The sequence below is a fragment of the Pan paniscus genome, chromosome 9 (assembly GCF_029289425.2).
Source record: "Pan paniscus chromosome 9, NHGRI_mPanPan1-v2.0_pri, whole genome shotgun sequence".
Taxonomy (NCBI): domain Eukaryota; kingdom Metazoa; phylum Chordata; class Mammalia; order Primates; family Hominidae; genus Pan; species Pan paniscus.
Genome location: NC_073258.2, coordinates 59,185,368 through 59,207,619, shown reverse-complemented (window position 1 = coordinate 59,207,619; position 22,252 = coordinate 59,185,368). Strand labels below are relative to the sequence as shown.

General features: G+C 41.3%; 2 protein-coding genes across 2 annotated transcripts in view; both read right to left on the bottom strand.

Moving 5' to 3' along the window:
* Positions 1–22,252, bottom strand: part of LOC100985167 (olfactory receptor 9Q1) — a 153,402-nt gene that overhangs the window by 124,722 nt on the left and 6,428 nt on the right. Inside the window, exon 2 of the mRNA XM_003826388.4 lies at positions 1,507–1,584. The gene's annotated coding sequence lies outside the window, so the exon portion shown is untranslated. The remainder of the gene's footprint in view (positions 1–1,506; positions 1,585–22,252) is intronic.
* LOC100985834 (olfactory receptor 6Q1) lies at positions 19,809–21,532 on the bottom strand. Its single transcript, XM_003826390.4, has one exon. It carries the CDS (start codon positions 21,530–21,532, stop codon positions 20,579–20,581), a length of 954 nt encoding a protein of 317 aa, XP_003826438.1. The 3' UTR covers positions 19,809–20,578.

The following is a 22,252-nucleotide window of genomic DNA, read 5'->3' as shown; positions in this document are numbered from 1 at the left end:
GGACAAAGGCCTCAACCAACAACATCAAGAGAAGAACACTAGGTTTTCAGCTAGAGGAAGAGCTGAGTCTGAGTGCTTGGCCTAGTCCTCAGCCTTCTCTGTGTTCGAGGTCTTTTTTCCTCTCTGGTCATTAGGTACTTTAATCAAAAAGACCTTGGGCTGGGCACAGTGGCTCATGCCTGTAATCCCAGCACTTTGGGAAGCAGGTGGATCACTTAGGGTCAGGAGTTCAAGACCAGCCTGGCCAACATGGTAAAACTCTGTCTCTACTAAAAACACAAAAATTAACCAGGTGTAATGGCGTTGTCTATAGTCCCAGCTACTCAGGAGGCTGAGGCATGAGAATCACTTGAATCTGGGAGGCAGAGTTGCAGTGAGCCAAGATGGCACCACTGCACTCCAGCTTGGGTGACAGAGTGAGACTCCATCTCAAAAAAAAAAAAAAAACCTGAATTGTATAACCATAGAAGCCTTAGGAAAGTGGGTACAGATCAGTAATTTTTACAGTGTGCTTCTTGGAGCCTTAGAGATCTATAGGGAGTCTTAGGTGCCCCCACTGATGGAACACTTCTTCAGGCAGTGAGAGGCTTGGGGATGGGGCTCTGGACCCCATAGCTGCCTACACCAACCAGAGATGCTCTATTTTCTCTGCCTAATATATTAGTGTGAAGTATAAGATTTTACTTGGAAAAGAAGATTTTTCTTGAAAAGTAGCAACTAATGGACTAGATAAGGGGTCAAAAATTTTCTCAGTAAAGAGCCAGATAGTAAGTGTTTTCAGATTTTCAAACCATGCAGCCTCTATCACAACTACTCAACTCTGCTGTTGTAGTACAAATGCAGCCATAGAAAATCCACAAACAAATCAATCTGACTGTGTTCAATAAAACTTTATTTATGAACACTGAAATAGGAGTTTCATGTATTTTCCATATATCATAAAGTATTACTCTTCTTTTAATTTTTTTCAACTACTTAAAAATGTAAAAGTCATTATTAATTCACACATCACACAGAAAAACAGGTGCCAGACTAACTTTAGCCTACAGGCAGTAGTTTGCCTACCTGTGGACTAGAAAATCTCCAGCAGAAGGAAGGGAGATGATGACAGCTGCCTCTTCATAGCATTCATAAGACTCTTATTAAAGATACCAGAGGTCTAGGTCCAACAGAGAGAACTGGCTCTGACAGCGAAGGTCAACTGTTAAATTTTCAGGAATTGTGCAAGTCGTTGTTAAACCACTGGTAGCTTCAATCTAGCCATAGTGGGAGTATTTACACCAGAGAAATCAGCAAACACCAAAAAGACTGGCTTCCTTTCTTAGAGAGCCAGTTGTTAAACATTAAGTACATATTGCAAATAGCCATGCAAAGTTTTAGAAATAAAGTCAAAGTAGAGCAAAAATCCTTTTAATATTAAAAGAAGGTTGTCTTAGTCCATTTGTGCTGCTATAACAAAGTAGCACAGACTGGGTAACTTATAAATAATAGAAATATATTGCTTACAGTTCAGGAGGCTGGGAAGTCCAAGATCAAGGCACCAGCATGCAGTGTCTGGTAAGGGCCTTCTTGCTGCTTACATGGCTGAAGATAGAAGGTAGAAGGGCAAAAGGGGCCTAAGTTAGTAGTTACCTCCAGCATTTTTTTTTTTTTTTTTTTTTTTTTTTAGAGATAGAGTCTCGCTCTGTTGCCCAGGCTGGAGTACAGTGGTACGATCATGGCTCACTGCAGCCTCTACCTCCCAGGCTCAGGCAATCCTCCTACCTCAGCCTCCTGAGTAGCTGGGACTACAGGCACATGCCACCATGCCTGGCTACATTTTTGTATTTTCTGCAAACATGGGGTTTCACTATGGTGCCCAGACTAGTCTCAAACTCCTGGTCTCAAGCGATCCTTCTGCCTCAGCCTCCCAAAGTGCTGGGATTACAGACGTAAGCCACCACATCCAGCCTCCTCCAGCCCTTGTACAAAGAACTAATTCATTCATAAGGGTGACTTAATCACCTCTGAAACTGCCCCACCTCTTAGTACCACCACAATGATAATTAAATTTCAACATGAATTTTAGAGGAGACACAAACATCCAAACCATAGCAAAGATCTTCAAACTAGGCTCAGCTTCTTTAAGAAGGCTTTTAGGTAATTTCATCGGTGCTTATGTAGTATAAGTTCTTAAGGGCTCTAAGAAAAATAACAGTAAACACCTTTTTAGTGTTTTTTATGTTGAGTTATATGCTAAGCACTTTTATGTATTAATGCATTTAATTTTCAAGATAATCCTATGGTGTAGGTCCCCTTTTTACAGATGAGAAGGTTAAGATCTACAAAGAGCAAGATCTACAAAGTCACATCACTGATTCAGATAGAGTGAGGAATGTCACCAGGAATCTTGGCTCAGGACTCTAGAACCAGTTCCTCCCAACCAAGTCATTTGCTCAAACTTCATCCTCTAGTTCTTATGAATTTTCATAGCCCAGTTCAACACACACACATATATTTGATTGGTGCACAAATAATTGTGTTTTGTTGTTCTTGTTGTTGTTTGAGACAAAGTCTTGCTCTGTCGCCCAGGCTGGAGTGCAGTGGTGCGATCTTGGCTCACTGCAACCTCCACCTCCTGGGTTCAAGTGATTCTTCTGCCTCAGCCTCCCAAGTAACTGGGACTTCAGGCACGCACCACCATGCCTGGCGAATTTTTGTATTTTTAGTAGAGATGGGGTTTTACCATGTTGCCCAGGCTGGTCTCAAACTTCTGACCTCAAGTGATCCGCCCACCTCGGCCTGGGATTACAGGCATGAGCCGCCACACCTGGCCTCAACGCATGCATTTTTATGCCACAAGTATTTACTAAGCACTTGTATTTTCATGCACTTTACATACTAAGCACAAGTATTTTCATGCACTTGGAGTAATCAGGGATACAGAAATGTACAAAATGTGTGCTTGCCTCAAGATGTTTATATTGTAGTTGAAAGAGTAATAAATATGCAAAAATATTGGTATTGGTATTGGTAAAAATGGCACTTGCAGGAGTGGGAAAGTGATATAGCTAATTCAAAGCATGGGATGGCCAATGGAAAAGAACAGTAGAAGGAAAGGTTGGAAAGGCGGGTAGGAGCTCTATTATAAAGAACCTCAAATGTCTTCTTAAAGAGTTCCAGGTTTCTGGAAAAGATGACCACCTCTTTTCCTAATTACAAAATCAAAGCCAATGCCACCTTTTCCAAAGATGTTTGAAGATCAAACCACTGGATCTAAAGTCACTAGAGGGATTCCTGAAGGCACTCTGCTTATCTTCCTTTTTCTACTGTTTCTTTTTCAGCTTTATTCAGGTATAATTAACAAATAAAAATTGTATGTATTCATGGGGCACAATGTGATGATTTGATAGGCATATACATTGTGTAATGGTTACCATAATGAAACTAATTAACACATCCATGACCACCCATAGTCACCATTTGTGTGGGAGGGTGAGGGGAAATAAGGACACTCAAAATCTGCTTTCTTATCAAATTTCAAGTAAACAATACTGTATTATTAACTACAGTCACTATGGTGGATGTTAGATCCCCAGAACTGGTGGTTGGGATGGGGGATGGAAGATGAAGGAGATGGGGAAATATTGGTGCAAACTCCCTTTTCTGCTTTTTAAGCTGTTCCCAAAAAGAATGTTGACAGGGTTTTGATAGTCACATAATCCAAGAGTGTCTCAGCCATGAAGAGTTTAGAATACACTGAAAAGATACTTCTTAGTTTATATCTGCTTTACTGTGAATTAAATATTTTTATTTTATATATATATATATATATTTTTTTTTTAAGGTGGAGTCTTGCTCTATCGCCCAGGCTGGAGTGCAGTGGTGCGATCTCAGCTCACTGCAACCTCCACCTCCTGAGTTCAAGGGTTCAAGCAATTCTTCTGTCTCAGCCTCCCAAGTAGCTGGGGCTACAGCATGTGCCACCATGCCCAGCTATTTTTTTTTTTTTTTTTTTTGTATTTTTAGTAGAGGTGGGGTTTCACCATGTTGGCCACGCTGGTCTCGAACTCCTGATCTCGTCCTGCTAAAGTGCTGGGATTACAGGCGTGAGTCACCATGGCCAGCCTAATTGATATATTGAAATAATCATTCATATTCATGAGATACAGTGTGATATTTCAGTACATGTATACAATATGTAATGATCAAATCAGGGTAATTCGCAAATCCGTATCTGCTTTTAGTCAAAACACATTTTTTTATCAGCCACACTTCTTTGTGCCTTGAAGGCAGGACTGAGTTTTTCTATCCTAGGTACCAATCCTAACTGGCACAAAGAAGGATGCTAAGTAATTCATATGGATGGATTGTAAAAAACTGGATAGGTTCCTATTCAGAAGACCAGCCTATCTGTGAAGCAGTCTTAGGCAAGATCTAATGTTTCAGATCCCCATTATCTTGTCTTTCACTTCCCTACCCTGGCCCCTATAGATTAACACAAACTTGGAACATGAGAAAACAGAGCTCTGTTTTCATAAAGTGTGCAGAGATAAGATGCCTCCCTCCAAGGCACAAACAAGCATAGATATGGGAGAACTGTCCAGTGATGTGGAGGAAGGGCTCCTAATGTGAGACGGAGTCTCTCTCTGTCACCAGGCTGGGGTGCAGTGGTGAGATCTTGGCTCACTGCAACCTCCGCCTTCTGGGTTCAAGCAATTCTTCTGCCTCAGCCTCCTGAGTAGCTGAGATTACAGGTGCCGACCACCACGGCCAGCTAATTTTTTGTGTGTGTGTGTGTGTCATTAGTAGAGACGAGGTTTCACCATGTTGGCCAGGCTGGTCTCAAACTCCTGACCCCGTGATCTGCCTGCCTCTGCCTCCCAAAGTGCTGGGATTACAGGTATGAGCGACTGCGCCCAGCTGCTCTTAATCAATTTTTTACTGTTATCTTCCATCCCTCTCTCAGGTGCTCCATTATGCCTGAAAGGTTAACTTCACCACCAAAGCCCAAGAAGAGGTTTTCTTCACCAAAGATGGGGAAGTGCTGACAACGTTTGACATTAAAAACATCTATGTTCTCCCAGACCTGTCAGGACAGACAGCCATTGTTGGACACTTTGACTTCAGAGCACCTTCTGGAAAAGAGCTTCTGTTCGTTGACAGCGCAATTGTCTGGGCAGAAGGACTCTTAAAGATTAGAGCTGAGAGAACCCTAAGAACCAAGACCACACAGCACCTCTCACATCCCAAGCTCCAGGAGTGTTTGTCATATTGAATTCACTTAGGATACTGGGTCAAAAAGGGGTGGATTATTGACTTACACAACTTTGAGGCTGTTCAGAAAATAAAACCTTCCAAACTCCCTGGCTCCCAAAATCAGGGACCTTGCTAAAGGCAAAGATAACTAATGAGCAAATGGGAAAACAAATTAGATACAATTGTCAATTCAAGTTTACCCTGAGATGGTCAACTCCAGATACCTAGAGATACTACTGATTTAGCCTTGCAGACTTATGTCAAGAAATAGGCAATCGATGCTGAGCTTTTTTAAGCAGTGGAAAATAACCCTTGGAATCCCATTAGTCCTTTCCCAGACCCCTAAGTATCTAAGGTCACCAGAGGGAGAAATTCTTTTTTTTTTCTTTTTTTTTAAGATGGAGTTTCCCTCTTGTTGCCCAGGCTGGAATGCAATGGCGTGATCTCAGCTCACTGCAACCTCTGCCTCCCAGGTTCAAGTGATCCTCCTGCCTCAGCCTCCAGAGTAGCTGGGATTACACGCACCCACCACCATGCCCAGCTAATTTTTTGTATTTTTAGTAGAAACGGGGTTTCACCATGTTGGCCAGGTCGGTCTCAAACTCCTGACCTTAGACGATCCACCCACCTCAGCCTCCCAAAGTGCTGGAATTACAGGTGTGAGCCACCACAATCAGCTAAGAAATTCTAATTTAAGTGCAGTTACATCTCAGCTATCATCATACCTCCTGCAGTTTCCTGTAACTCGTGTAGGCAGGGTTAAACACTCCCTTCACTGAGCAACAATAGCATTTTTCACATACCTCTATGATAAGAGTAAGAAAATGACTATAACTGGTATAATATGTTCTATAATACGTTCTATCTCTTTTCTCCGTGATTTCAAACTTGTTCCCACTGGTCTCACCTTAGTCAGGCATATGCTTTTTTATTCCCATGACTATCACACCTCAATGTCCAAATCATCCCACCCTGAGAGGAGGAAACAAAGGTGCTGATGAACAAGGAAGCAGAATAGAGTTCCAGGGAAGAAATTAGCATTGTCACCCCACAGGCAAGGGGCTGACCCCACCTGTTGAGATCTTCACTCAGTACTGTTTCAGGTATCTCGCAGCCCAGGTACTTATCTTCTCGCTTGCTTCTCCTTCCCCAGACCACAGAATCCATGCATCAGACCTTTCTAAGGAAATTCATTCTGCAAGCATGATCTGAATCTCAGTTGCTCCCAACTTGGAGTGATTTTGCCTCTCATGGGACAATGACAATGTATGGAGACAGGTTTGGTTGTCACAACTTGAGGGAGTGCTGCTGGCGTCCAGTGGGGCAGGGGCCAAGGTTGCTGCTAAATGCCCTAAGATGCACAGGACAGTTCTCCATAACAAAGAATTATCCAGCCCCTGTGTCAGTAGTGCTGAGGTTTAGATAACCCTGGACTCAAGGAACCCTAGAGTGGTGCTGAGGCTTAGGTAGTGTTTGTAGTCTTTGTTTCTGATTCACTGTGGATGACCCAGTTCTGTTGGGGCTAGGGGAAAATTAGTCCCTTAAATATAAACAAAGGGATTTGATGAGCCCAGAGTGAAAGACAGACTCTTCAGTTAACACTTCGGAATATGATCCCAGCTCACTAGCACTTGTCATGCACTCATGATTCTGGTCACTATGATATGGACTTCACTTGCATTGTCTTATTTAATCCTGACACCACCTTCAAAATACATATTATTATGGCCAGGCGTGGTGGCTCATGTCTGTGATCTCAGCACTTTGGGAGGCCAAGACAGGTGGATCATTTGAGGTCAGGAGTTCGAGACCAGCCTGGCCAACATGGTGAAACCCTGTCTCTACTAAAAATACAAAAATTGGCCCGGCGGCAGTGGCACGCATCTGTAATCCCAGCTACTCGGGAGGCTGAGGCAGGAGAATCGCTTGAACCCGGGAGGCGGAGGTTGCAGTGAGCCAAGATTGTGCCACTGAACTCCAGCCTGGGTGACAGAGTGAGGTCCTGTCTCAAAAAAACAAACAAACAAAAAATACATATTCTTACTACAACTTGAGTATCCCTTATCCGAATTGCTTGGGACCAGAAGTGTTTTGGATTTCAGATTTTTTCAGATTTTGAAATATTTGCATATGCATAAGGAAATATCTTGGGGATAGGATCCAAGTCTAAATATGAAATTCATTTATGTTTCATATACCCCTTATACACATAGTCTGAAGGTGATTTTTTACGATATTTTTAACTATATCATGCATGAAACAAAGTTTGTTTATGTCAAGTCAGGTGTGGAATTTTCCACTTGAGGCATCATGTTGGCACTCAAAAAGTTTTGGATTTTGGAGCATTCCAGATTTCAGATTTTCAAATTAGGGATGCCCCATCTATATCTCCATTTTATTGAAGAGGAATCTGAAGCTTAGAGATGTTAAGCCCAAGGCACGCAAACCATAAAGGGCAGAACCAGAATTCCAACCATCAAGATGTCTTGTTTTCCCACCACACTCGAAATCCGGAAGAGCTTATTCTTACCTATCACTGTTTCCCTAATAACCTGTACAGTACCTGATATATGGAACACATTTTTAATTATCTGAGCAAGAAATGGAGAAAGAGGAAAATGAAAGAGAGTAGAAAAGGAAAACGTGATAAAGAGAGGTTTAATAAAGGAAGGAGTAAGAGAAAGGAAGAGAGAGAGGGACCTAGTAAGTGAAAACGATGAGGCTTATTCCTCCACGACCTGACTGCACAGATGTCGCTCAAGTCCCCCTGCAGTCTCCCCAGCACTCTCTCCCCTCCACTCTCCCACCTCTTGTGTGTAGGTCCCTTCCTCTGTCTGCAACGAAAAATGTCCTGTGGAAACCAGGAAGTCAACCCTATTTGAGAAGTCAAAATGCTGCTACAAAAGCCTTCCCTGCCCCAGAAGAGAAATCGCAATGTCACCAGGTAAGGAGGAAGGCTGGTTCTTGGTCAGAGGGTGGCCAGCCATCAGCCAGAGTAGACTTCAGATGAAAGCTGTGTCCACATCAAGGAAATTCCTTCAATGGAAAAGTCCAGGGAAGTGGAGACCAAAAAGAAGATGTCAATGTGACCTTCCTAGATGCTACATTAAAGCCATTTGAGGCTATTACATTCATTCTTTCTTTTATCAACCATGAGTTTGTTCAAATCCTGTACTTAGTTTAACATTTGTCATATGGTAGGCATTTCATAAATGTTTAAAAAGAATTACCCTAATAACATAATCTTTATTTTACTAAGATGTCATTCATTCAACAGATATCAACTGGCACCAAACATATACAACCACTGTGCTGGGTGCAAGGGTACCAACAACAAATAAGCCATGGTCCTGGACCCACAGAGCTCAAGATATATTAAAAGAGAATGATACTGGACCCCTACACCTAGCACAGCTCATCTCTCAATAAAGAAACTAGACTATAAAGTGAAGTCAATACTGTAATAAATAAATAAATATTCAAGCATCGAGCTGTGAAAGCACGTTGGAACAATTAATTCTAACAAATAGGCAGGGAGACTTGGCAATGCAAGGGGTGGCATGTGACACAGGCCTTAAACAACAAGCAAGGTTTCAAAGGCAATGAAGCATAATAAGGATATTCCAGGCCAAGGAGGAAGTTATTATAGTAAAGGCATGAAAGCAATAAGGAGCCGCGAGTGGTTTCAGCATCAATTGTGATGCAAGATATAGGAAGCAGGTGGTCAGATCATAGAGGACTTTACCTGCTGGACTCTGGAGCATGGACTCTATTCTATAGAAAATGGGGAGGAGCCTCTGAACTACTTCAGTATAAAAGCAATGTGTATTTCAGTGTGTGTCTGGGGGAAATGAATAGACAAATAGACAAAGGAGGCAGATTGGAGCAGGAAGACCAGGTTCAGAATCCAGGTAATTGTTGAAGCCACAGGTTTGGATGAAGTCTCTTCAAAACTCTCCCTGGGAAAGTAGAGACTTTGGAAATACCTTTTGCCCTTTTGAAGAGAAAGTTTCCACCGAATGAACCTGAGAAGGAACCACCAGGTGCTGAAGAGAGGATGACACAAATGAGAAATCCTTGAACTTGGAGACTAGGAAGACATGGAATCAAAGTATCTAGGACCCTACAAATATATCCAAATCAAGGAAAGAGATCAAATTGTCCCTATTTGCAGATGACATGATTGTATATCTAGAAAACCCCATTGTCTCAGCCCAAAATCTCCTTAAGCTGATAACCAACTTCAGCAAAGTCTCAGGATATAAAATCAATGTACAAAAATCACAAGCATTCTCACACACCAATAACAGACAAACAGAGAGCCAAATCATGAGTGAACTCCCATTTACAATTGCTTCAAAGAGAATCAAATACCTAGGAATCCAACTTACAAGGGATGTGAAGGACTTCTTCAAGGAGAACTACAAACCACTGCTCAAGGAAATAAAAGAGGATACAAACAAATGGAAGAACATTCCATGCTAATGGGTAGGAAGAATCAATATCGTGAAAATGGCCGTACTGCCCAAGGTCATTTATAGATTCAATGCCATCCCCATCAAGCTACCAATGACTTTCTTCACAGAATTGGAAAAAACTACTTTAAAGTTCATATGGAACCAAAAAAGAGCCTGCATCGCCAAGTCAATCCTAAGCCAAAAGAACAAAGCTGGAGGCATCACACTACCTGACTTCAAACTATACTACAAGGCTACAGTCACCAAAACAGCATGGTACTGGTACCAAAACAGTGATATAGATCAATGGAACAGAACAGAGCCATCAGAAATAACACCGCATATCTACAACTATCTGATCTTTGACAAACCTGAGAAAAACAAGCAATGGGGAAAGGATTCCCTATTTAATAAATGGTGCTGGGAAAACTGGCTAGCCATATGTAGAAAGCTGAACCTGGATCCCTTCCTTACACCTTATACAAAAATTAATTCAAGATGGATTAAAGACTTAAACATTAGACCTAAAACCATAAAAACCCTAGAAGAAAACCTAGGCATTACCATTCAGGAAAGAGATCAAATAAGAATAAATGACTATTCCAGGGCTCAGGCCACAAAATACATCCTTAAAATCACTATGGAATACAAAACTGTTAAGTTTTGTTAATATTGTTATTTAGAGAAGGGTAGCACGGTTTAAAAAGAGAATCTGTGTACATACTAAGCACTCCATAAACATTCCTTAAACTAAATTGGCTGATGCATGAATAAATCTGTAAATTAATTAGCTGTGGCTATGAATTACAACATTACCACAATGGTTGGTCAATTTAAAGGGATCCTAGATAGGAGTTGGAGCTTCCATAGGTGGTTGTCTCAGTGTTATTTCATGATAGTCTGATGCATGATAAGCAGCTGCTGTCAGGATTTCTGCCATCTGTGCCTTTGGCCCTGAATCTGAGGACATCAGACAATCTGGAAGGCCCATCCAATTGAGACTGAAATACACCAAAGCCTGCTAGATAAGCCATCACAAGTCGTAGGACTGCTTGACCATGGAAAAATTTCCAAAAGCCTCCCCACTCTGTTGTCTGACCCAGTTTCTCTTTCTCCCTTCAGATGGTGTTGCATGTCAGAAGTGCTCTGACAACCAGTGGCCCAATGTGCAGAAGGGCCAGCACATCCCCAAAACCCTTGACTTCTTGTTCTATCACAAGCCCCTTGACACAGCGTTGGCTGTCTGCACAGCCCTGCTCTTTCTCCTTGCCCTGGCCATCTTAGGCATCTTCGTCTGACACCACCACACTCCCATCATCCGAGCCAACAACTGCCAGCTCAGCTATCTCCTGCTGTCCTCCTTGGCCCTCAGCTTCCTCTGCCCCTTCATGTTCATTGGCCACCCAGACCCCATCACTTGTGCTGTGCACCAGGCAGATTTTGGGGTCACCTTCATGGTCTGCACATCCACTGTGCTGGCCAAGACCATCGTGGTGGTGGCAGCCTTCCATGCCACCCAGGCAGACACCCAGTTTAGGGGGTGGGCGGGGACAGTCCTCCTCAGCACCATCCTCACTGTTCCCTGACCCAGGCAGCCTTGTGTGCACTCTGGGTGACCAGATGGCCCCCTCAGCCTGTGAAACTCTATAGAACCCTGGCCCACAGTGACTGTAAAGTGTGATAAAGGCTCCTTGGAACTTCTCTTGGAACTGGGCTAGTTGAGTTTGCTAGATCTGGTCAGCTTGCTGGTGACCTTCCCCACCTGCCGGCTGCCTGACACCTTCAATGAAGCAAAGCATATCACTCTCAGCATGTTGTCTGCTCCTGTGTCTGGGTGTCCTTCATACCTGCCCACATGCATGCCCACAGCAAAGACACCATGGCCATGGAGGTCTTTGTCATCTTGGCATCAGCAGGAGGCCTCATGTCCTCCCTCTTCTTTTTCAAATGCTACATCATCCTTCTCCATCCTGAAAAGAACACAAAAGACCAAATGTTTGGCCGGCATCATCGCAAGTGGGAAAAACTGAAGTGAACCATGGGGAGTGTGGCTTTCTCAGGGATGCCTTCCTGAACTCCCCACCAGGAGGACGAGCCTTCTTCTGAGCCCCATCACACAGGTCTGAACCCCTCCCTGTCCCTGAGCTGCTTCTATTTTATATTTCATTCTATCAAGGGGAGAGAAGACATGTTTGCAAATAATATTGTCCTTGATAGAAGCATCTGGTCTAATTCATTCTATGGCCTCTCAGCACCCAGCCAGCACCTCATACAGTGAGGAGACAGAATACGTGATTGGTAAATGAATGAATCAACTTATGCAAAATTAGCATTGGAAAAGGTCTTTGAGAGGAGACAGGTAGAGTGGTTGAGTGGAGCCAGCCAGACCTGGTTCATGTCCTCCTGCTGTCATAGCTATATAAACCTCAGCATGTTACCTCACCTCTCCAAGCCTCAGTTTGCTGCAATGTAAAATGAGACTAAGACTTCATCTTCGGGTTGTTGTGATAAAACAAGAAACTGTATGAAACATCTCAGCACATGATAAACATTCAAAAGGTAGATATTTAAAGTCACCCAGTCCACTGTGTCCTTTTACAGATAAGGGAACTGATGCCAGGAGAGGGAACCAATTTACTCAGGGTATCACTGTACAGAGGTTAAGAGTCAATGAACAGGTTTCAAGCCCTAGCTCTGCCACCTACTTTGCTGGGTGACTTTGGACAAGTTACTTAGCTTCTCTGTCCCTCAGTTTTCTCCTCTATAAAGAAGGATAATAATAGCACTGACTTCATGATATTATCAATGAGGTGTTAATAAATTTAGGAGTAATAAATTTAGTAAAACATTTAGGAAAGTACCTGGCACAGAACAAACACTAAACAAGCATTTGTTAAATAAATCAATAAAATCATACCCAGTGGCAAAACCTTTACCTTGATTTATTGCCAAATAACTGAAACTTTTACAGGACACTTGCTCTAAGCTATGTCCTAGAAGGGACCTTCAGAGAGGCTAAACTATAATCCTTATTAGCAAAGAGTTTGTGATCTGTCATCACCAACCTAACCTGAGTGGAGTGGACTAAACATATCTATTGTGAAACTGTTTTATAAGTAAATAACCTGTAGCTGCTTGCCTTGGAGTAAATGAGGACAGGTGACTGTCACAGACCCAGTGAAGTGACCACCTATGCAAAGTCTGCTCTAAAGGAAGCCTCTCCACTTCCATGAGAGTGTGAGGATGCTAAAGAAGCCCACAAAATACTGGGCATCAACTGATTAAATGAAAGTGCTCCTGGGTTGCTCCCTGGGGAGAAACAGAGCTTTACTCTCGTTACACAAAATATCTCAATGTATCAAGGCAACCACATTTCTGGGCAATGAGATTCATTTTAAGTTCCTACCAAAAGGTGCTGAAAATCCTACCTTGCCAAGGCTGGCCAAAGATGTTGTTGGAACCAATGAGAATGAAGGCACCAAAGAAAGCAAGGATATGAAGAAGATTCCATTTAGGCCGGGCGCAGTGGCTCACGCCAGTAATCCCAGAACTTTGGGAGGCCAAGGCGGGTGGATCACCTGAGGTCACAAGTTTGAGAGCAGCCTGGCCAAATGGTGAAAGCCCATCTCTACTAAAAATACAAAAATTAGGTGGGTGAGGTGGTGTGCTTCTATAGTCCCAGTTACTTGGGAGGCTGAGGCAGGAGAATCACTTGAAACTGGGAGGCAGAGATTGCAGTGAGCCAAGATTATGCCACTGCACTCCAGCCCGGGCATCAGAGTGAGACCCTGTCTCAAAATAAATAAATAAATAAATAATTTAAAAAATAAAGACGAAGATTCAATTTAGAGGAACAAAGCTGTAGCATTCCACAGCCAAAGCCAACATTTTGACAGACACACCCTAAAAATCAGTTGCTAAGGACTTGGCATGTAAAAATGGAAAAATAAGAGACTAACTAAAAAGACTAAGAACCCTGAAAAACGAAATAGAAATCCCAGCACAGGTACAAGGGACAAGAACAACATGGAGCCATAAAAGAGAGACCAGAACAATGTCAGTGAAGGAGAGTTATACCAGAGCTTTTGACAATGGTGATGTAATGGCTCACAGAAAACTGTAGGGTTCTGATTTCAAAGTGTAGATCCAGTCATTCTCACCAAGTCCCAAGTCAAAGGACCTTCCCAAGGGTGGTTACCAGGTAGTTTCTACCTAACAAATCAGTATCCTAATACCCAGAATGGTCAGAGTAAGACAAGCATCACTCCTTACTGAATTCCATCTTAATAAGTATTATTTGTCCAGAATTACTCCCTGTGACATTCTCTGAGTAACAGTGGAGTAGTATCTATGCTAGGTTAATCCTTCATATGACAATGTTTCACTCTATAATAGATATATCCCCAAAGAAGAAACTATATTTTTAGAAACTCCCTATTTACAAAAATATGCATTTCCTACAACATGATTGTATAGCTTATCTCATTGCAGATTGATCTGCCATTAGTAGTGGCTTTAAAAATTTAGCTATCAATACCTGCACATATCATGCACCTCAAATTCTTGTAGGTAGGACTGGTTTTTAAGGGAGTTATTATTTTAATTTGTAATGTAAATAATCACATTCACAAAACTGGGTTTTTCCCAGTTTCATTACTTGTATCAAGTTTTATTAAAGCAATATTCACGTTAATATGTTTAGGATCCTTTCTATGGGTATGCATCAGACTTTTTACCGTTTTATGTAATTTATCTCAAAAATATAGTTATTCTTGGCCAGGCGCGGTAGCTCATGCCTGTAATCCCAGCACTTTGGGAGGCCGAGGCAGGCGGATCGTGAGGTCAGGAGTTTGAGACGATCCTGGCTAACACGGTAAAACCCCGTCTCTACTAAAAAAAAAAAAATACAAAAAAAATTAGCCAGGCGTGGTGGCAGCCACCTGTAGTCCCAGCTACTCGGGAGGCTACGGCAGGAGAATGGCGTGAACCCAGAAGGCAGAGCTTGCAGTGAGCCGAGATCGCGCCACTGCATCCCAGCCTGGGCGACTGAGTGAGACTCCGTCTCAAAAAAAAAATAAAAATAAAATAAAAATAAAAAAATATATATATATAATAGTTATTCTTTAAGAAGCTCAAAATGGTAAACTTTACTGACACTTCCCATATAGTTATCCTTAGAGTAGTTCTCAAAATTCAGAAAACATTCCCTGTGTTGGAATTTGAATTTTTCTGCTACAATAAATGAAAACTACATAACCCAGTATGTTTTGCTTTCTTTTCATCTTTCCATTTTGTTCGGAAACCTAAAAGTCTAACTCATTTTGTGTTCATATCTACTCAGGTCAGGTGCCTGAAAGTCTACAGGCATACCCCAGACATATTGTGGGTTTGGTTTCAGATCACAGAAATAAGTGAATAAAGCAAGCTCTCACACAAATTTTTAGTTTCCCAGTGCATACAAAAGTATGTTTACACTATAGTGTAGTCTATTAAGTGTGCAATAGCATTATGTCTAAGAAAATGTACATACCTTAATTTTAAAAATACTTTATTGCTAAAAAAAATGCTAACAATAATCTAAGCCTTCAGAGAATCTTAATCTTTTTGCTTATAGAGGGACTTGCCTCGATATCGATGGCTGCTGTCCAATCAGGGTGGTGGTTGCTGATGATTGAGGTGGCTTTATTAAAACAAGACAACAATGAAGTTTGCTGTATTGATTGACTCTTCTTTTTGTGAAAAATTTCTCTGTAACACATGATGCTAATTAACACTATTTTACCCACAGTAGAACTTTTAAAATTCAAGCCAATTCTTTCAAGCCCTGATGGTGCTTTATCAACTAAGTTTATGGAATATTCTAAATCCTTTTATTGTAATTTCAACAACGTTCACAGCATCTTCACCAGGAGTAGAGTCCATCTCAAGAAACTACTTTCTTTGCTCACCCATAAGAAGCAACTCTTCATCCATTTGTTTTGTCATGAGATTGCAGCAATTCAGTCACATCTTCAGGCTCCACTTCTAATTCTAATTCTCTTGGTGTTTCCACCACATCTGCCATTACTTCCTCCACTAAAGTCTTGAACCCCTCAAAGTCATCCATAAGGGTTGGAATCAACTTATTCCAAACTCCTGATCATGTTGATATTTTGACCTCCTCCCATGAGTCATGAGTGCTCTTAATGGCACCTAGAATGATCAATCCTTTCCAGAAGATTTTGAATTTACTTTGTCCAGATCCATCAGAGAAATCACTATCTATGGCAGCTATAGCCTTACCAAATGTATGTCCTAAATAAGACTTGAAATCAAAAACTACTTGTACCATGGGCTATGGAATGGATGTTATGTTAGGAGGTATGAAAACAACATGAATCTCCTTGTACATTTCCATCAGAACTCTCGTGTTGTCAGGTGCATTGTCAATGAGCAGTAATATTTTGGAAGAACTATTCTTTCCCGAGCAGTAGGTCTCAATAGTAGGCTGAAAATATTCAGTAAACCATGCTGTAAACAGCATGAGACAGGAAAATGTTTACTCAGTGAAGCAGTCAGAACACACATATTTATCAGTTAAGTTCACTGTCCTATATGTGCACAGTTCATAGCTCCCCAAAACAATGACAATAGTGACATCAAAAATCACTACTCATAGATCATTATGACACATATAATAATAACAGTAAAGTTTAAAATGTTGCGAGAATTACTAAAATGTGACACAAAGAAGCAAAGTGAGCACATGCTATTGAAAAAATGGCACTGATAGACTTAACACAGAATTGCTACAAATCTTCAATTTGTAAAAAAAAAAAAAAAAAACCAGTACCAGTGAAGCACAATAACACAAAACATAATAAAGTATGTTCATATACTACTTGTATTTCATTCACATGGATTATTATATTTGATCTGGAAAGGTTCTCACCTCTGCATTGTTTTTGCATCTTGCTGTCATCCAAAAGAATCTAAAGCACATTCTTGATACAATAGTCAATAAATGAAATGATTTTCAAAATGTGCCCTTCCTGTTAACTTTGGAAAATGCGATAGGTCAGACCCTATTCAGGGAGACTGTGACAATGAGGGGCACCATATTGCAATATGCTCATTACTGGCCCCTAAGGAAAATATGTCTTTCCCCCAATTCAGTCCCAAGCTCAACATTTTCCTCTTCCATATTCTATAGTTTCTGGAATCCACATTGAAATGATTATTATAAATGTCTTTTTAAGTGCATCTACCTACATGTAAAGAAATACCTGAATTATAATTGTCTTTTTAAGCCTTACTTCAAAAGAGTTGACGCTGCCATAAAGAGCTCCTTCAATTTCCAAAATACCAACTGACATAGGGGAGCAGTCTATATATCAAATAAGCAAATATAGATACAAAAAATGATTAAGTGCATGGACCACATGAAAAATCAGCTTTTATTCTGGGGACTTAGTTTGTGCTAAAAACTGTGGATTGTCTACCACAATTTGTTTTTTTCTTTTTCTACAATAATTAAATGGTGACTGGGCATCTGGCTACCTAACTATGGACTATTTTTACTACCCTTGCAATTAGATTTGACCTAAGGCTCACTTCTCACCAAAGAGGTGAGAGGAAGTGATGACTGCTACATCTAATCAAGAAATCTTAATTCATTCCTGTAGTCCCAATACTTTCGGAGGCCAAGGTGGCAGATCACTTGAGCCCAGGAGTTTGAGATCAGCCTGGAAAATAACCTGGCGAAACCCATCTCTACAAGAAATTTAAAAATTAGCCAGGTTTGATGCTGTGCACCTGTAGTCCCAGCTACTCAGGAGGCCGAGGTGGCAGGATTACCTAAGTCCAAGAGGTGGAGGTTGCAATGAGCCAAGATCGCACCACCACACTCCAGCCTGGGTGACAGAGTGAGACCCTAAAAAAAAAAAATGAAGGAAAGAAGGAAGGAAGGAAAGAAGGAAGGAAGGAAGGAAGGAAGGGAGAAAGGAGGGAGGGAAGGAAGGAGGGAGGGAGGGAAGGAAGGAGGAAGGAAGGAAGAAAGGAAGGAAGGAAGGAAAGAAAGAAACCTTAAGACAGACAGTGTGTCTCCTCCATGCTCTATCTTCACCCTTCTTTCCCACTGAGACCCAGTATTGACCATGTAAATAACAAGAAGGCTCTAGACAAGGGTTGGCAAATGGTTTCTGCCACAACTACTGCCATTGTAGCACAAAAGCAACCACCGATGATACATATAGGTGTGACTATGTTCTAATTAAGCTTGATTTATGGGCGCTGAAATTTGAATTTTATAAAATTCAAATGTTTGTGTGTCATGAAATATTATTCTTCTTTCGATTTGTCTTCAACCATTTAAAAATGTAAAAATCATTATTAGTTCACAGGCAATTAAAAAAGCAAGTGCTGGCCGGGTGCAGTGGCTCAAGCCTATAATCCCAGCACTTTGGGAGGCCGAGGTGGGCAGATCACGAGGTCAGAAGATCGAGACCATCCTGGCTAATACGGTGACGCCTCATTTCTACTAAAAATATTTTAAAAATTAGCCAGGCATGGTGGCGGGCCCCTGTAGTCCTAGCTACTCGGGAGACTGAAGCAGGAGAATGGCATGAACCTGGGAGGCGGAGCTTGCAGTGAGCCGAGATCACGCCACCGCACTCCCTCTAGCCTGGGCGACAGAGCAAGACTCTGTCTAAAAAAAAAAAAAAAAAAAAAAAAAAAGCAAGTGCTGAGCTGGATTTGGCCAGCAGAACTTTCTTAGCCAACATCCTAGGGGATGTTGATCCTGCAAGATAGAATAAACTTGCATTCTTAAAGTTGAACAGAGCCACCACCAGCCTGGAACACTCACTGTGGACTCTTGCCAGAAAAAGAAAATCTCCTTCATTCTTTAAGCTACACTATAGTTAAGTCTCTCTTGTTATAGAGACTTAGCATTTTACTTTATCTAATATATAGTCCATAACTCCTGACTATTCAGACCATAGCTCCCTTCCATAGTCCTCACCACTGTCCTTTTATTTTTTTAATTTCCATTTTTATTTTAGATTCAGGGGGTACATGTGCAGATTTGTCACAAGGATATATTGTGGGATGGTAAGGTTTGGATTCTATTCATTCTGTCACCTAGATGGGAACATAGTACCCAATAGGCAGTTTTTCAGCCATTGCCCCCTCCCCTCTCTCCCTCCTTTTGAGGTCCCCAGTATCTCTTATTCCCATCTTTATGTTCATGTGTACCCAAGATTTAGCTCCTACTTACAAGTGAGAAAACAAAATATTTGATTTTCAGTTTCTGCATTAATTTGCTTAGGATAATGGCCTCCCACTACATCCATGTTGCTCCATATAATACAATTTCATTCTTTTTCATGTCTGCATAGTATTCCATGGTGTATATGTATTGCATTTTCTTTATCCAATCTACCAATGATAGACACCTAGACTGATTCCATCTCTTTGTTATTGCAAATAGTGTCATGATGAACATACAAGTGCATATGTCATTTTGATAGAACGATTATTTTACTTTGAGTATATACCTAGTAATGGGATTGCTGGCTTGAATAGCAGTTCTATTTTTCATTCTTTGAGAAATCTTCAAACTGCTTTCCATGTGGCTGAACTAATTTGCACTCTCACCAACAGTGCATAAGCATTCCCTTTTCTCTGCAACCTCTCCAACATCTGTTATTTTTTGACTCTTTGATAATAGCCATTCTAACTGGCATGAGATGATATCTCATTATGTTTTCATTTGCACTTCTCTGATGGTTAGTGATGATGAGAATTTTTTCATATGTTTGTTTACAACTTGGATATCTTCTTTTGATAAGTGTCTGTTCATGTCCTCTACCCACTTTTTAATGGGATTAATTGTTTTTTTCTTGTTGATTTAAGTCCCTTATAGATTCTGGATATTAAACCTTTGTCAGATGCATAGTTTGCGAATATTTTCTTTTATTTGGTAGTTTACCTGTTTGTCATGTCAACAGTTTATTTTACTGTGCAGAAGCTATTTAATTAAGTCCCACTTGTTAATTTTTGTTTTCATTGCAATTGCTTTTGAGAACTTAGTAATAAATTCTTTCCCAAGACCAGTGTCCAGAAGGGTATTTCCTAGGTCTTCTTCCAGGATTTTTTTATAGTTTGAGGTCTTATATGTAAGTCTTTAATCCATCTTAATTTTTGAATATGGTGATAAGTAGAGGTTCAGTTTCAGTCTTCTGCATATGGCTAGCCAGTTTTCCCAGCACCATTTATTGAGTAGGGAATCTTTTCTCCATTGTTTATTTTTGTCAGCTTTTTCAAAGATCAGTTGGTAGCAATGTACAGCTTTATTTCTGGGTTTTCTATTCTGTCCCATTGGTCTATGTGTCTGTTTTTGTACTAGTACCATGCTGTTTTGGTTACTGTAGCCTTATAGTATAGTTTCAAGTCAGATAATATAATGCCTCCAGATTTATTTTTTTGGTTTTTTTTGCTTAGGATTGCTTTGGCAATTTGGGCTCCTTTTTTGCTTTCATATGAATTTTAGAATTGTTTTTTCTAATTCTGTGAAAAATGACATTGATAGTTTGATAGGAATAGCATTGAATCTGCGGATTGCTTTGGGCAGTGTGACCATTTTAATGATATTGATTCTTCCAATCTGTGAGCATGGGATGTTTTTTCATTTGTTTGTGTCATCTCTGATTTCTTTTAGCAGTGTTTTGTGGTTCCCCTTATAAATATCTTTCACTTCCTTGGTTAGTTGTATTCCTAGGTATTGTATTTTTTGTGGCTGTTATAAATGGAACTGCATTCTTGATTTGGTCTCAGCTTAAACGTTATTGACTAACCTGTTTTTAAATATCCAAGGCAAGGAAACTGGGTTCCCACCTGCCTCCTCACTGTCCCTTCCAAAAGTTGAGAGAAAAGACTCGACCCAGAGCTCCCTTCACTTCCTTGTTCCTAAGACTGTAGATGAGAGGATTGAGCATGGGCGTGACAATAGAGTAGAAGACAGATACCACCTTGTTGAAGTTGATGGAGGAGGTCACCTTGGTCCGGACATACATAAAGAAAAGAGTGCCATAGAAGAGGCTCACCACAGTCAGGTGAGCTGCACAGGTAGAGAAGGCCTTCCAGCGCTCAGCAGCTGAGCGGATGTGCAGCAGTGTCCAGACGATGTTGCCATAGGACACAGCAATGACCATAGAGGAGGCCAGTAGCACAGCCAGAGACACCAGGAAATCCACAGTCTCCTTCCAAGTGACATCTGAGCACGACAAGGCTAGCAAGGGTGAGGCATCACAGAAGAAGTGGTCAATGACATTTGGGCCACAAAATGTTAGCTGAGACATGAGGTAGATTGGCAAGATGGGTGTGAGGAAACCTACCAGCCAACAAGCAGCTGCCAGACGGATGCAGGTGCCCCAGGACACCAAAGCCCCATAGTGGAGAGGCATACAAATGGCCACATAACGATCATAGGCCATGGCAGCCAGTAGGAAACACTCAGTTGCCCCAAGAAAGGTGAAGATGAAGAGCTGGGATAGGCAGCCAGCATAAGAGATATTCTTGCCACCATCCACCCCAATAAAACCAGCCAGCATCTTGGGCACTGTAACAGAAGTGTACCAGATTTCAAGGCAGGACAAGTGTGTCAGGAAGAAATACATGGGTCTCCGTAGTCGGTGGTCCAAACCCACCACTAAAATGATGGCCAAATTCTCCACCAAGGTGAACAGGTACATGGTGAGGAAGAGTATGAAGAAGAGGAGGTGTGCTTCATGGATGCCAGCAAAGCCCATCATGACAAATTCAGTTACCTGGGTCCAGTTTTTGGTATATGGTTGCATATGTGGCAGTGAGAGCTCAGCAAACTCATAGCCTCATAGACAATGAGAGCTCAAAGAGAACCTGTGAGGTTGGAGGATGTTGTACTAAAATGCCTTTCACTTCAGAAGAGAAACATGATGTCGACACACTGTTCTTACCCTCAAAGAATTCACAGTTCATGAGGGACATGAGAAAACAAATAATATTAGTACAAAATGAAATGCACTGGCTAAGAATAAGGCAGGATACTATGAGCAGAAATATCAGGGAAGCTCAACCAGTCTTGAGAAATCTTCCTGGAGGGAAGACTGTCTATAGCTGAACCTGAAAAGGAAGTATAAGTTAGTGAGACAAAAGGTAGAGATAGAGAGAAGACATCGCAAGTATAAAATTCCAGACATCAGAGAGGAGATTGTGCATTGGGGAAACTTCAAGTAGAGACAGTTTACCATGGAGTTCAAGAGCTTGATTTCCCAAGCAAGCATACCTAGATTCAAATAAAAGAGAACCTAACAGAGTTGTTGTGAAAATGTAAGTTAGATAATTCCTGTAAAACACTTAGCATCATGTCTGAGTCAATAAATGTCAAGGGGGAAATCTACATGTTGACATCTCCTGGAATAAGATACAGAGAGAAAATGACTGTTTCTGAGCCTGAGGAGTAGGCTGGGACACCATGAAGGGCTAGCAACCAAATTAAGGGAAAGGAAAAAGCTGAGCTTCAGTCTAAAGGTCACAGG

Excerpts from the sequence above, each read along its gene's own strand:
- LOC100985834 (XM_003826390.4), bottom strand. The coding sequence starts at position 21,532 with ATGCAACCATATACCAAAAACTGGACCCAGGTAACTGAATTTGTCATG.